Source organism: Pleurodeles waltl, chromosome 6 (assembly GCF_031143425.1).
Source record: "Pleurodeles waltl isolate 20211129_DDA chromosome 6, aPleWal1.hap1.20221129, whole genome shotgun sequence".
In the NCBI taxonomy this organism is placed as follows: domain Eukaryota; kingdom Metazoa; phylum Chordata; class Amphibia; order Caudata; family Salamandridae; genus Pleurodeles; species Pleurodeles waltl.
In genome coordinates this window covers 375,808,418-375,820,294 of record NC_090445.1, presented here as the reverse complement: position 1 = coordinate 375,820,294, position 11,877 = coordinate 375,808,418, and the positions used below count along the sequence as shown (strand labels likewise).

The following is an 11,877-nucleotide window of genomic DNA, read 5'->3' as shown; positions in this document are numbered from 1 at the left end:
TTTTCTGTAGAGTTCAGTATACAATAAATCCAACTTAAGGGCCAAGTAGATGATTGGACTGGCAATAATTCTATTAAGAAGTCTACATTTAGTTTAGAAGCATATGTATAGCTTGTTGGTGGCATTTATACATGGCCACCTTTCATCAGCACTATAGCAAGAAACAGCACCCATCAGTCGGGCACTTTCATTACCAGCATAACATTGAGAAAGGGAAGATTATTGCTTCAAAAGTAATGTCCCAATGGAGTGCTGTTTCTATGTCTTTTTACGCAACGTGAAATAGGGCATATACTAAAGTGGCTGTGCAGAACCTTAACTTTGCCAAGTTGGATGTATTTGGCATCCGATACACACGAGAATTCAGCCAGCATTAGGAGAATTAATTCACTTAATTTCATTTATTACAGACTGACCAATAAAAATACAGATAATATTACAATATCAATATGGGTTCCGGGGCAGCGTGCTACTCCCCGTAAAGCGTTTCAAGGCCTTGTAAGGGGTAATAAGTGCTATATAGGATTCATGTTACTCGCCCTGTAAGCATCTGTTTGTAGCACACAATGCCGTGGATTCACATGCTCTGCACACTCCTGCTATCTAGTGTTGGGTTCGGAGTTATGCAAGTTGTTTTTCTTCTAAGAAGTCTTTTGAGTCACGAAGTGGGGTGATTTCTCCCCTCGGTGATATTGCACATGGGCATCGACTCCATTGTTAGATTGTTTTCCCGCAGGCAGGTGAGAAAGAAGTGTAAAGTATGTGTAAGAAAAGCAATGCCCATGCTAAATGTAAATGTATAATGTAATTACAACAACCATAGGAGTCCAGAGAGGAGGAAGGGCATATGTGAATCTACAGCACTACATGCTACGAACAGATGCTTACAGGGTAAGTACCATAATACGTTTGATGGCATGTGTTGCTGTAGATCCAAGCTCTGCCATAAAGCAGTTCTTCCTTAGAAGTGGTGGCTAGCCTGTGGGAGTTGCATTAGTCTTAAAAAGGGTACATAGCATTGCCTGTCCTACGCTGGCTTGTTAGCATGCTAAAACATCCACACAGTAGTGTTTGGTCAAGGTGTGTGGTGTAAGCTATGTAGCTGCCTTACAAATGTCAGTTCTGGGGATGTTTCTAAGAAAGGCCATAGTTGCTCCCTTTTTACAAGTGGAGTGTGCTGTGGGAGGAACAGGTAAAGGTCTTTGGGCCTTAGTGTAGCAAGTCTGAATACATTTGACCATCCATCTGGCTATGCCTGATTTGGATGTTGGGTTGCCTTATGAAGTGGAGAAAAAGCTACAAGGAGTTGTTTAGTTTTCCTGAAAGTTTTAGTTTTATCTATGTAGAACATGCATGCTCTTTAGACATCTATGGTATTAACAGCTCTTTCCACAACAGAAATGGGTTGAGGGAAAAAAGAGGGAGTTCAATGGATTGACTGAGGTGAAATTGTGAAATGACCTTAGGTAGGAATTTAGGATTAGTCCCAAGAACCAATTTGTCTCTATGTATTTGGAAGAAAGGTTCAAGTCTGGAGCTCGCTAACACACGTGAGTGGGGTAATGGTAACTAAGAATGCCAATTTACACAAAAAGAATTGAACTGGGCATGAGTGTAGAGGCTCAAATGTGGGACCCAGAAGTCTAGTGAGAACAAAGTTAAGGTTCCAGTAGGGCGCTGGAGGAACCCAAGGCAGAATAACTTGTTTGAGTCCTTTCATGAGAGCCCTGATGACGGGAATTTTGAAGAGTGCGAGATGCTATTTTGGAGATAGGCAGCTATTTCAGTGAGGTGTAACTGTATGGAACTGTAAGATAAATTTGCCTTCTGCAAGTGAAGCAGGTAGCAGACAATGTCTTGCACTGTTTATATAATAAATTTGTTTGGATTCACAGTAGCAAACAAAACATTTCCATTTTGCTGCATGTCTCTAGTGATGGGTTTGCATGCTTCCTTGAGAATTTCCATACATTGTGGTGGCAAGTCAAGGTTGCCAAACTCTATGACCTCAGGAGCCAAATTGCTTGGTTGAGAGTCTAGGGGTCTGGGTGTTTGATTTGTCCTCGATTCTGATTGAGAGGTTCCGGCCTGTTAGGGAGCATCTCATGAGGAACCACTGAGAGATGTAGCAGTGTTGTGAACTAGGGCTGACATACTGAAGTGGGAGCCACGAGGATCATGTTGAGAGACGATTGCCTGAGCTTCCAAACCAGAAATGGTATGAGGGAGAGGTTGAATAGCGTAGGAAAATATCCCTGACCAATTCATCATTAGTGCGTTGTTCTTGGATAGTGGGTGTGGGTACCTGGAGGTGAAGTTTGGGTATTTTGCGTTTTCTGCTGTGGCGAAAAGGTGGATCTGAGGAAAACCCTACTTTCAGAAGTATGCGAGAAGAACTTGTGGGTGGGGGTCCCATTTCTGGACTTGCTGTTTTGCAAAGTTGTTGCCTGTTCCTGGAACGTATTCTGCCAAGAGGTGAATGTTGTGGTAAAGAGCTCACTTCCATATGGTCTGGACAGGTGTGATAGTTGTGAAGACTGTGCCAATTACACCCCCCCCACCCCACACCCCCAACCCGCACCCCCTATTTTTGGTAGCTAACACATGGCTGTCATATTGTCCTTGCAGACTAAGGCAACCTTGTGAGATAGGTGAGGAAGGAAAGCTTTTAGTGATAGGTAGACCACCTGAAGCTCCAGGTAGTTGATGTGCAGAGATTGATGTTTGGCATCCCAAAGACCTTATACTGTCAAGTCTTGTGGGTGGGCACCCCAAATAGTCTGTGATGCGTCTGTGGTGAGGGATGTGAGGAACAGGGTCCAGAAAAGGCCGCCCCTTTAACAGGTTGTTGGTGTTCCACCACTGCAAAGAACGGTGAACACTAGATCTTCCAGGTGACCCTGTGACCGAGACCACTGACGAGCTACACATTGCTGCAGAGGACGCATGTGTAACCTTGTGTGGGAGAACTTTGGAACTGAAAGAAGCCATAATTCCTAGCAGATGCATGCCCGTCCTTACTGTGAGTGTTTGGCAGTGTCTGGAACTGGAGCAGAGTTGCCTTAAATTCTGAATTTGAGCTGGATTGGAGTAGGCTAATCCTAACTGTGTGTTTAAGATTGCTCCCAAATAAGGTTGAACTTGTAGAGGTTGAAGGTGAGACTTGGGGACGTTGACAGTAAACCCCAGCCTATGTAGTATATCTAGTGTCATCGGAGTGCATTGTTGGCACTGCTGGTGTGTGCTGGCTTAGATTAGCTTATCATCGAGGGAAAGAAATATGTGGACATTTTGTCTTTGCAGATGTGCTGCAACCACTGCCAGGCATTTTGTGAACACTCGAGGTGCAGTAGTCACACCGAATGGAAGAACTTTGAACTGATAATGCTTGCCTGCTATGACAGATGTTAAGTATTTGCAGTGAACAGGGTGTATTGGTAAGGGTAAGTGGAAAAAGGCATCCTTCAGGTCTAGTATTCACCATAAAGTCGCCTTGTTGAAGAAGCAGAATGACATTCTGTAGGGTGACGATATGGAAGTGTGCTTTAGATGCACTTGTTTAGTGATCTAAGATAAGTCTTAGCAGCCCATTCTTTTGGGGAATTAGGAAGTGTAGGGAGTATACTCCTGAGCCTTGGTGTTTGAGAGGAACGTATTCAATGGCTCCTTTGAGAAGAAGTGCTTGGACTACCTACTTGGGAAGTGTTTTATGTTCCTGCGATAACCTGTGAGTGCATGGTGGCATGTTGGGTGGTGTGGTGATGAGCTCCAGACAATAGCCATGTTGGGTAATGGCTAGTAACCATTTGCCTTTAGTGATGGTATTCCAGACTGGGTGAAAAAACGGTAGTGTGCACCCAGACAGGTGTGACTGGAGAGAGGGGTGATCTGGTAGTCACTGTTTTCCAGTGAGTTCGCTCCTCGTGCGGAGGCACCTTTGCCTCTTCCCTCGTTATTACTTTCCCAGGAGGAGCCTCTATAATAACCGTTGGTGTAGGCAGTTTGGGGTTGTGGGAAATGGAGGCATCTGTGAGGGTGGATTTATATGTACCTTTCTAGCCTGGGCGATGAAAGGAGCCCGTGGGAGTGGACGTTTGCAATGCTCCCATTGCCTTGGCGGTTTAAGTCCCTTTTCATCTTTTCAAGGGTAGAATCTACCTTTATCAAAGGGCATATTTAACCTTAAACAGGTATGTCTCTTTAGAAGGACACTGGCATTGATCCCTCTAGCAGCAGTATCTGCTGCACCAAGCGTGCAGCGGATGGAATTGTTTGTGACAGCTTGTCCCTCTGTGACAATTTGCTGGCCTCTCTTCCTATGCCAATGGTTGACTGCCTGCACAGCAGGCTTCTTCCCAGCAGCATCTATTTGCTTGTTTTCCTTTTCAGGACAGAGAGTATCCCCAGTAGCCTGACTGTCTGCCCTCCTGTGTGCAGTGGTTGCAACAATGGAGTAAGGCGGCACTGGACTCTGGATGAACAAGGGCAACTATGTATTTTTTGTCCATCCGAGGGGTAATGAACCAGCTCAGACTGGATGTCTTCCGCATGCCTCATCATGACAGGTAGCACGGGTAAAAAGAAAGTATCACTATGTGTGAAAGTTCGGAAGTTGAAAAGAAAGTTCTGTTCTTGAGGTTCTTTGTGCATAGAGGTTCAGGCAGTTGCCGAAGCGCGCTCTTGGTGCGAGGAGGTCGATGCTGAAGGCTTGGCAATTTTTGGTGCCAGGCCCGAGGGCAGGGCATCCGAACCAATCTTTCAGATCGGACAGTGGTCAGAAGGCAGTGGTGGTTTGGCGACCTACAATAGTGGGAGTGGAGAAACCACAGATTTTGTGGTAGGCTTGGGTATTGCGAGGGAGGGACACAGAACTCATGCACTGGATGGATGATTTCCTCTGCATTTCCAAATTCACCTCGACGTTGGAGCTGGAGCTATCTTTGATATCTCCTGTATTTCCAAATTCACCTCGACGTCAGCGCTATGTTCGATCGAGAAGGCCTACTCTTCTTCAGCGGTTGGCTCTTCCTGCGTATGTTCTTTCACCGAAGAGATCAGGAGTGTCATCCGAGGCCTTTCGCAACAGTTTGAGCTTACGAGCCCTTCGTCCCGAAGGGTCTTCTTTGAACAGAATGAATTGCAGCCGATCTCTGTGTGGTTGGGTGAAAGGCACAGATTGCACAGGAGCTGTTGATCGGTGTGCGGATATTTTGCGTGACAATGCAGGGAAAATCTGTAGGGTGTGCGTTCCGTCAGAAAAGCATTCTTGATGGAACTAGTGAGCAAAACAGGTTAGGTGATTAGATAACAAACCTAAAAGAAAAGCTGGTATACAGCTTCTAAAATTAACCTTTTGTTCAGCACTAATCCAGAGATCTTACTTACCAGCTTCTATAAAATTGTATCATGCACTAAACAAAATGACATGGCACTAGCTTAGGCGGCAAAAATCTAAAAATAAATCAACTACCAAATGGTATACGAGTGACCTAGCTCAAATGAAAAGGGCAGAGTTTGTAGCGCAAATGGACGGTTATCAAAATAAGATGCAAGATTCATTGATGCCACAAGCAGGCTTCCACTCAGGCCATTTGTCCCACCTTACAGCAACACTCTAAATTGCTGGACCTGAGTTCTGGGTTAAATAAGGTGGTTCCTCTACATGAGGGCACAGCTAATCGCCTTCAGATGTAGAAGCAACATCTTTTCCTTGGTTTCAGGGTACAGGCATTAATTCTGAAAAGGGAGACAGACAAGAATACTGCCTATGGCCCTCACTTTCCTTTACACAGTTGTGCAGACCTCTTGAGTAGAAGGTGACCAGAGGATATGTTGGAAAAGGTTCAGCTTACTATACCAGTACTGTGGCAGCTGGCCCGAACTCAAGTAGCCACTAAGATTCAAAGTTAGCCTGTAACTTTGAGGGGCATACTAATCATGACAAACTACCTTTAGGTGAGCCACAGACCCATGCCAACCAGCCATAGGGGTATTGACATTCTCAGAAGAGTGGGGACTTCCTGCCTGATTTCAGGTCAATGAAATTCTATCACTGTAGCCTTCTCTCTCTAGCAGAATCCTGTCTTTGGCCATTTTATTGTATAGTAGTTATGTTGTTAAATGTGGTCATGGATTAGGAACTTCCACAGTTTGAAAGAGACAGAAGAGATTTGTAGTTTATTAAGACTACACCTGACTATATGCCAAGGAATCAAAAGGCAGAGCATGGATGGACCTGGATTCTCTTCTGTTTTTATCACACCTTGCCAAGGAGGTACCAGGAGCTTCTTACGTCTTTTACATTTTTGCAGACCACATCATTTTTATGAGACTATGAGGGACAGCCCTGTTCATTTGACCTCTCTTGCCCCCACCTGTCCCCATCATGTTTGCTTTCAATACGCAGAAAAAAATAAGAATAAATCTAATTCCACACTGCACAGACTAACAACATGTTCCACAAGTTAAACTGGTGTTTAAGGCAACGTGATTGGGACAGATTAAATCAACTAGGAATCCTTTCTGTTAGCAATTTACACAATTGATTGATGATAGGCCCGCAAGAATTGTAAACCCTTAGTTGTCCGCGACAATATATGGTGGGGGCAGACATGATAAAGCACATGTTCGTTCTCTCTGGACAATATAAACACGTGTACTGGGGAAACATTACAAAAAAAAATATGAAACGAGATTACAACCAGAATTAAATATTACAAACATTTTTATTTTCAATTTGTTTTACTCCAGGCATCTATCTCAAACAGAAAGTAAATCTACTAATCCGATGAACAGCGATATGGAGATGGCAAGTCCGATCGATAATCATTCATGGAGAAAGAGCTATCAGCCTCTATCATAACAATCTGCAGCAGCAAAATTAAATAGGAGTTCAGAAGTTGAATGAAGGTAACATGTGAAAAAGGGCAGTGTTTCTGTTTTGAATAGCAATGCCAAGTGAATGAAAATAACATGACGGTCTTTAATTTAACCATGCTTCTGTTCACAGAATTACTCCTCCACCACTGTACTCCATTCGCTGAAAGAAAATTAAGAGAACACAGATTAGTGAAATACATGATGATTTGCAATATCAAGTGGAATTGTTGTGAGGGTGGCACTTGGGGTTTTCCCTATTTAACATACGACTTCTGATCTACAGTATAAGATTGTCACTGCCTCGAGTGGGCCAACCAACAACCACATGTTAAACACCCTTCTGATGTAACTGGGCAATAGGAAACAATGGTATTTTTATTGCTCAAATGTTAAATCTAGGGGAGATTGAAAGCTTGTAGTGGACAGATGTTTATTTAGGAGGGCAAATAAGCATACACCATCAAGTACAAAGCAGTCTGCCGTAAGACTTCCTACCACATTGTTACAACTGGATAGAAGTCTGGCACTCTCACAGACACCATCTGTATGCATGCAAACATAAGGAAACACATCCAAACTAACTCCCCAAAATGGAAATCTATTCTATTAATAAATGAGCAAAGACTGCAAGTAATCAGTTCCTTCTTGTCCCGTTGCCCTGACCATTAGTTGGCCTCAAAACAGTCTCTTCTTCTCAAGAAGAATTCTGCTTCTCAATACTCCCTATAACCATTGTTTTCTTCCTATTTTTACAAGATAACATTAACTTCAAAATCACTGGGAAATGCAATCCAGTACACTTCCTAACCTCTCTCCTCCACATTACAACATTTAAGAAAAGAAAAATATTCTAAAACTTTTTCACCCTGTAGCTTAACTGAATCCTCTCACTTTAACCACTCTAAACATCCCACATGCTTAACACTTCATTAGCAACATGATCTACATATAAATTTACCCAATCACCGAACATTATGCCACTAATTCAAAGAACAGTTAAAAGGTTAACATCCTTCTCCTTAGTAACAAATATAGCTTCTGTCTGGTGGGCTTCACCATGCCACCAAGACACTGTTGGTCAGAAACTACTACTGCTCTTTGATTAGGTGTCTGCTGATTTTGCCTTCCTTCAAGCTCTTCACACCAGGCAGCTGAACTGCTGTGATGTTGATGTTCCATGATAGAAGTGCCTATGCTGAGGTATCACGGAGTTTGTTGCTCAGAGGCAAATCCAGGAGACCAGCTCATCCACACTAATTAGCTAATCTCAGGGATTAGAGGGTAAATCGGTGCACCAACCTCAATGCTGCACTGAGGGTCCACTTCTGAAGCAGGGCAGAGTAATGTTCAGCTGGAGGAATCAAATTACTACATCCAGCTCTCCCCTATGACACTCCCAGAATGAAAAATGACTAACTTGTAATCTTAGTTATGCATCAGGGGTATATATTTCTTAAGAAGTAGAAGCAACACTGTCCCATTCCTCATTAGGACTCAGAACCAACATAAATCTAGAAGTGCAGAAGCACATGGGGTTTAGAGAGACAATTTGACAGTCAGCAAGCACAAGGATCCTAAAGCCCAAAGCTATACTCTTGGCTTAAAACAGGGTGATCACTACCTTGCAGGTTACTTCAGACACTGTGTCAAGTTCAGGACTTTTGTGTGCCAATATAAGGCACTCTGGGTGTTTAAGTCTTGTTTCGCTTCTATTAAAATGAGACTAACATCTAAACAATGATTTGTAGGTCAAACGTTTAGGACTGGAGACAGTGTGTATAATCACCTTGCGTAGAGTTTAGCCCTAGTCTTGATGAAGTAGATTGGGAAAATTATGAATTCAGAGAAAATGTCTAATACAGAGAACAAAGATCACAAAATTACTATTCTTTCTCCATCATTTGATTTACTCTGATATTTATATATTGACCAATAGTATAGCAAGTTCATCTTCAAACCACAAATACAAGAGGCCAGGAGCACAATAAGGCATACAAAAGAAAAATATGCAAGTCAATTGTGCAAGGTTGACTGACTACTAAATGTACCCATTCTGGAATCATTCAATGGTATAATGCCTAGCAAAGCCAGAAACTAATATCCAGTTAGAAATCATGCAAATCTCTGGAATCGGTATTTCTGATGGGAGGCGCAACAACTGCCTTACCCTGATAGAGTGAGATTGTGGCCTACCAGGATCTGATCCTGATGGCCTTTCAATAAGAAATAGTAATGCATCAAAATGCAGACCTAGCTATTGCCTTCCTACATTAGGACAAGGTAAAGAGAGAAGCTTTCAAACTAAACTTTTGACTTCATAAAAAGTCCATAGATGATTTCTTTAAAATTAATTTACTGTTTATTGAATTCATCAGTAAAATAATTCAGCAATGTGCACAGTAACATCTTTTGTTATATCACACAACAAAATGCTGTAATTAGTAGCCATAAGCATTTCTAAAGTATATCCTTCATATTATCATAAACGTAGGACAATTAAAAAGTTGTGAGCAAGATTAACCAATCTACAAAGATGATGAAAAAGTTGGTTAGTCCAAGTCACTTCAAAAGAAAAAGATTAAACAAATGAAACCCTATAAAAGTCAATACAACTTTTTTTGGACGCTGGGATATCCCCGGGTTAGACTGAACACCCTGTGGGAAACAGGAGCATCCCAACAAGTTTTCTACTGCATCTCTTCAAACATCAGCTCCAGTACTTCAGGTCTTACCTTGCTTAGCTGTTTCTTGTTTACTATTGTTGGAAGTTGGCTCTGTGTGTACTATTTGAAAGTAAGAAATAGCATGCACAGAGTCCAAGGGTTCCCCTTAGAGGTAAGATAGTGGCAAAAAGAGATAATTCTAATGCTCTATTTTGTGGTAGTGTGGTCGAGCAGTAGGCTTATCAGAGGGTAGTGTTAAGCATTTGTTGTACACACACAGGCAATAAATGAGGAACACACTCAGAAACAATTCCAGGCCAATAGGTTTTTGTATGGAAAAATATATTTTCTTAGTTTATTTTAAGAACCACAGGTCCAAGATTTACAAGTAATACTTCAAATGAAAGGTATTTCAGGTAGGTACTTTAGGAACTTTGAATTAGCAAAATAGCATATACAGTTTTCACATAAATGACATATAGCTATTTTAAAACTAGACAGTGCAATTTTCAACAGTTCCTGGGGGAGGTAAGTGTTTGTTAGTTTTTGCAGGTAAGTAAACCACCGACGGGGTTCAAGTTTGGGTCCAAGGTAGCCCACCGTTGGGGGTTCAGAGCATCCCCAAAGTTACCACACCAGCAGCTCAGGGCTGGTCAGGTGCAGAGGTCAAAGTGGTGCCCAAAATGCATAGGCTTCAATAGAGAAGTGGGTGCCCCGGTTCCACTCTGCCAGCAGTTAAGTACCCGCGTCTTCGGAGGGCAGACCAGGGGGGTTTTGTAGGGCACCGGGGGGGACACAAGTCCACACAGAAAGTACACACTCAGCGGCACGGGGCGGCCGGGTGCACTGTGCAAAGAAGCGTCGGGTTTTCAATAGAAATCAATGGGAGACCAAGGAGTCTCTTCAGCGATGCAGGCAGGCAAGGGGGGGGGCTCCTCGGGGTAGCCAACACCTGCGCAAGGGAGAGGGCCACCTGGGGGTCGCTTCTACACTGGAGGTCGGATCCTTCAGGTCTTGGGGGCTGCGCATGCAGTGCCTTTACCAGGTGTCGGGTCTTTGAAGCAGGCAGTCGCGGTCAGGGGGAGCCCCCTCTGCAGGCGTCGCTGTGGGGGGCAAAGCTAAAACAACAAGTGATGGACGGAATGCTGAACATTGTCAAACATTCACCCCCAGTACAGTGATCTGGGCCTAAATCCATCGTTTTGTTGCTGCCCATGCCATTCCAGTTTGGACCCAGCCATATGCAAATCAGTCTTGACCCTGTTCCCCATGGGAACAGTCCAGCCCGAACTGCTAGGCCACGTCTTCCCTGGACTGGAAACAAGCATCCTGGGACCGGTTTCGGGGTTTCACCCCTCATCAGCCAGGCTAGCTTGAATCCTGTGGGGGATCAGGGGGGTCAACTCTGGCTACTCACGGTCTCGCAGTCGCCGGGGAGTCCCCCCTGAAGTGATTGTTCTCCACAAGTCGAGCCGGGGGCGTCGGGTGCAGAGTGCAAAGTCTCACGCTTCCGGCGGGAAACACGAGTTGTTTCAAAGTTTCTTCTTTGTTGCAAAGTTGCAGTCTTTGGTGAACAGAGCCGCTGTCCTCAGGAGTTCTTGGTCCTTCTAGATGCAGGGCAGTCCTCTGAGGCTTCAGAGGTCGCTGGTCCCTGTGGAACGCGTCGCTGGTGCAGTGTCTTTAGAAGTGGGGAGACAGGCCGGTAGAGCTGGGGCCAAAGCAGTTGGTGTCTCCGTCTTCTCTGCAGGGTTTTTCAGTTCAGCAGTCCTCTTCTTCTTAGGTTGCAGGAATCTGAGTTCCTAGGTTCTGGGGAGCCCCTAAATACTGAATTTAGGGGTGAGTTTAGGTCTGGGGGGTTAGTAGCCAATGGCTACTAGCCCTGAGGGTGGCTACACCCTCTTTGTGCCTCCTCCCTGAGGGGAGGGGGGCACATCCCTAATCCTATTGGGGGAATCCTCCATCTGCAAGATGGAGGATTTCTAAAAGTTAGTCACCTCAGCTCAGGACACCTTAGGGGCTGTCCTGACTGGCCAGTGACTCCTCCTTGTTTTTCTCATTATCTCCTCCGGCCTTGCCGCCAAAAGTGGGGCCGTGGCCGGAGGGGGCGGCCGACTCCACTAGCTGGAGTGCCCTGGGGTGCTGTAACAAAGGGGGTGAGCCTTTGAGGCTCACCGCCAGGTGTTACAGTTCCTGCAGGGGGAGGTGATAAGCATCTCCACCCAGTACAGGCTTTGTTACTAGCCACAGAGTGACAAAGGCACTCTCCCCATGTGGCCAGCAACATGTCTGGAGTGTGGCAGGCTGCTAAAACCAGTCAGCCTACACGGGTAGTCGG

General features: G+C 44.5%; 1 protein-coding gene across 2 annotated transcripts in view; it reads right to left on the bottom strand.

The window, feature by feature from the left end:
• Positions 1 to 6,706: 6,706 nt before the first annotated feature.
• EMC4 (ER membrane protein complex subunit 4) overlaps positions 6,707 to 11,877 on the bottom strand; it is an 83,072-nt gene continuing 77,901 nt past the window's right edge. For both annotated transcript variants that reach the window (XM_069238297.1, XM_069238299.1), the window contains exon 6: positions 6,707 to 7,039. In XM_069238297.1, coding sequence (XP_069094398.1) covers positions 7,004 to 7,039 — 36 coding nt within the window. In that variant the 3' untranslated portion in view covers positions 6,707 to 7,003. The remainder of the gene's footprint in view (positions 7,040 to 11,877) is intronic.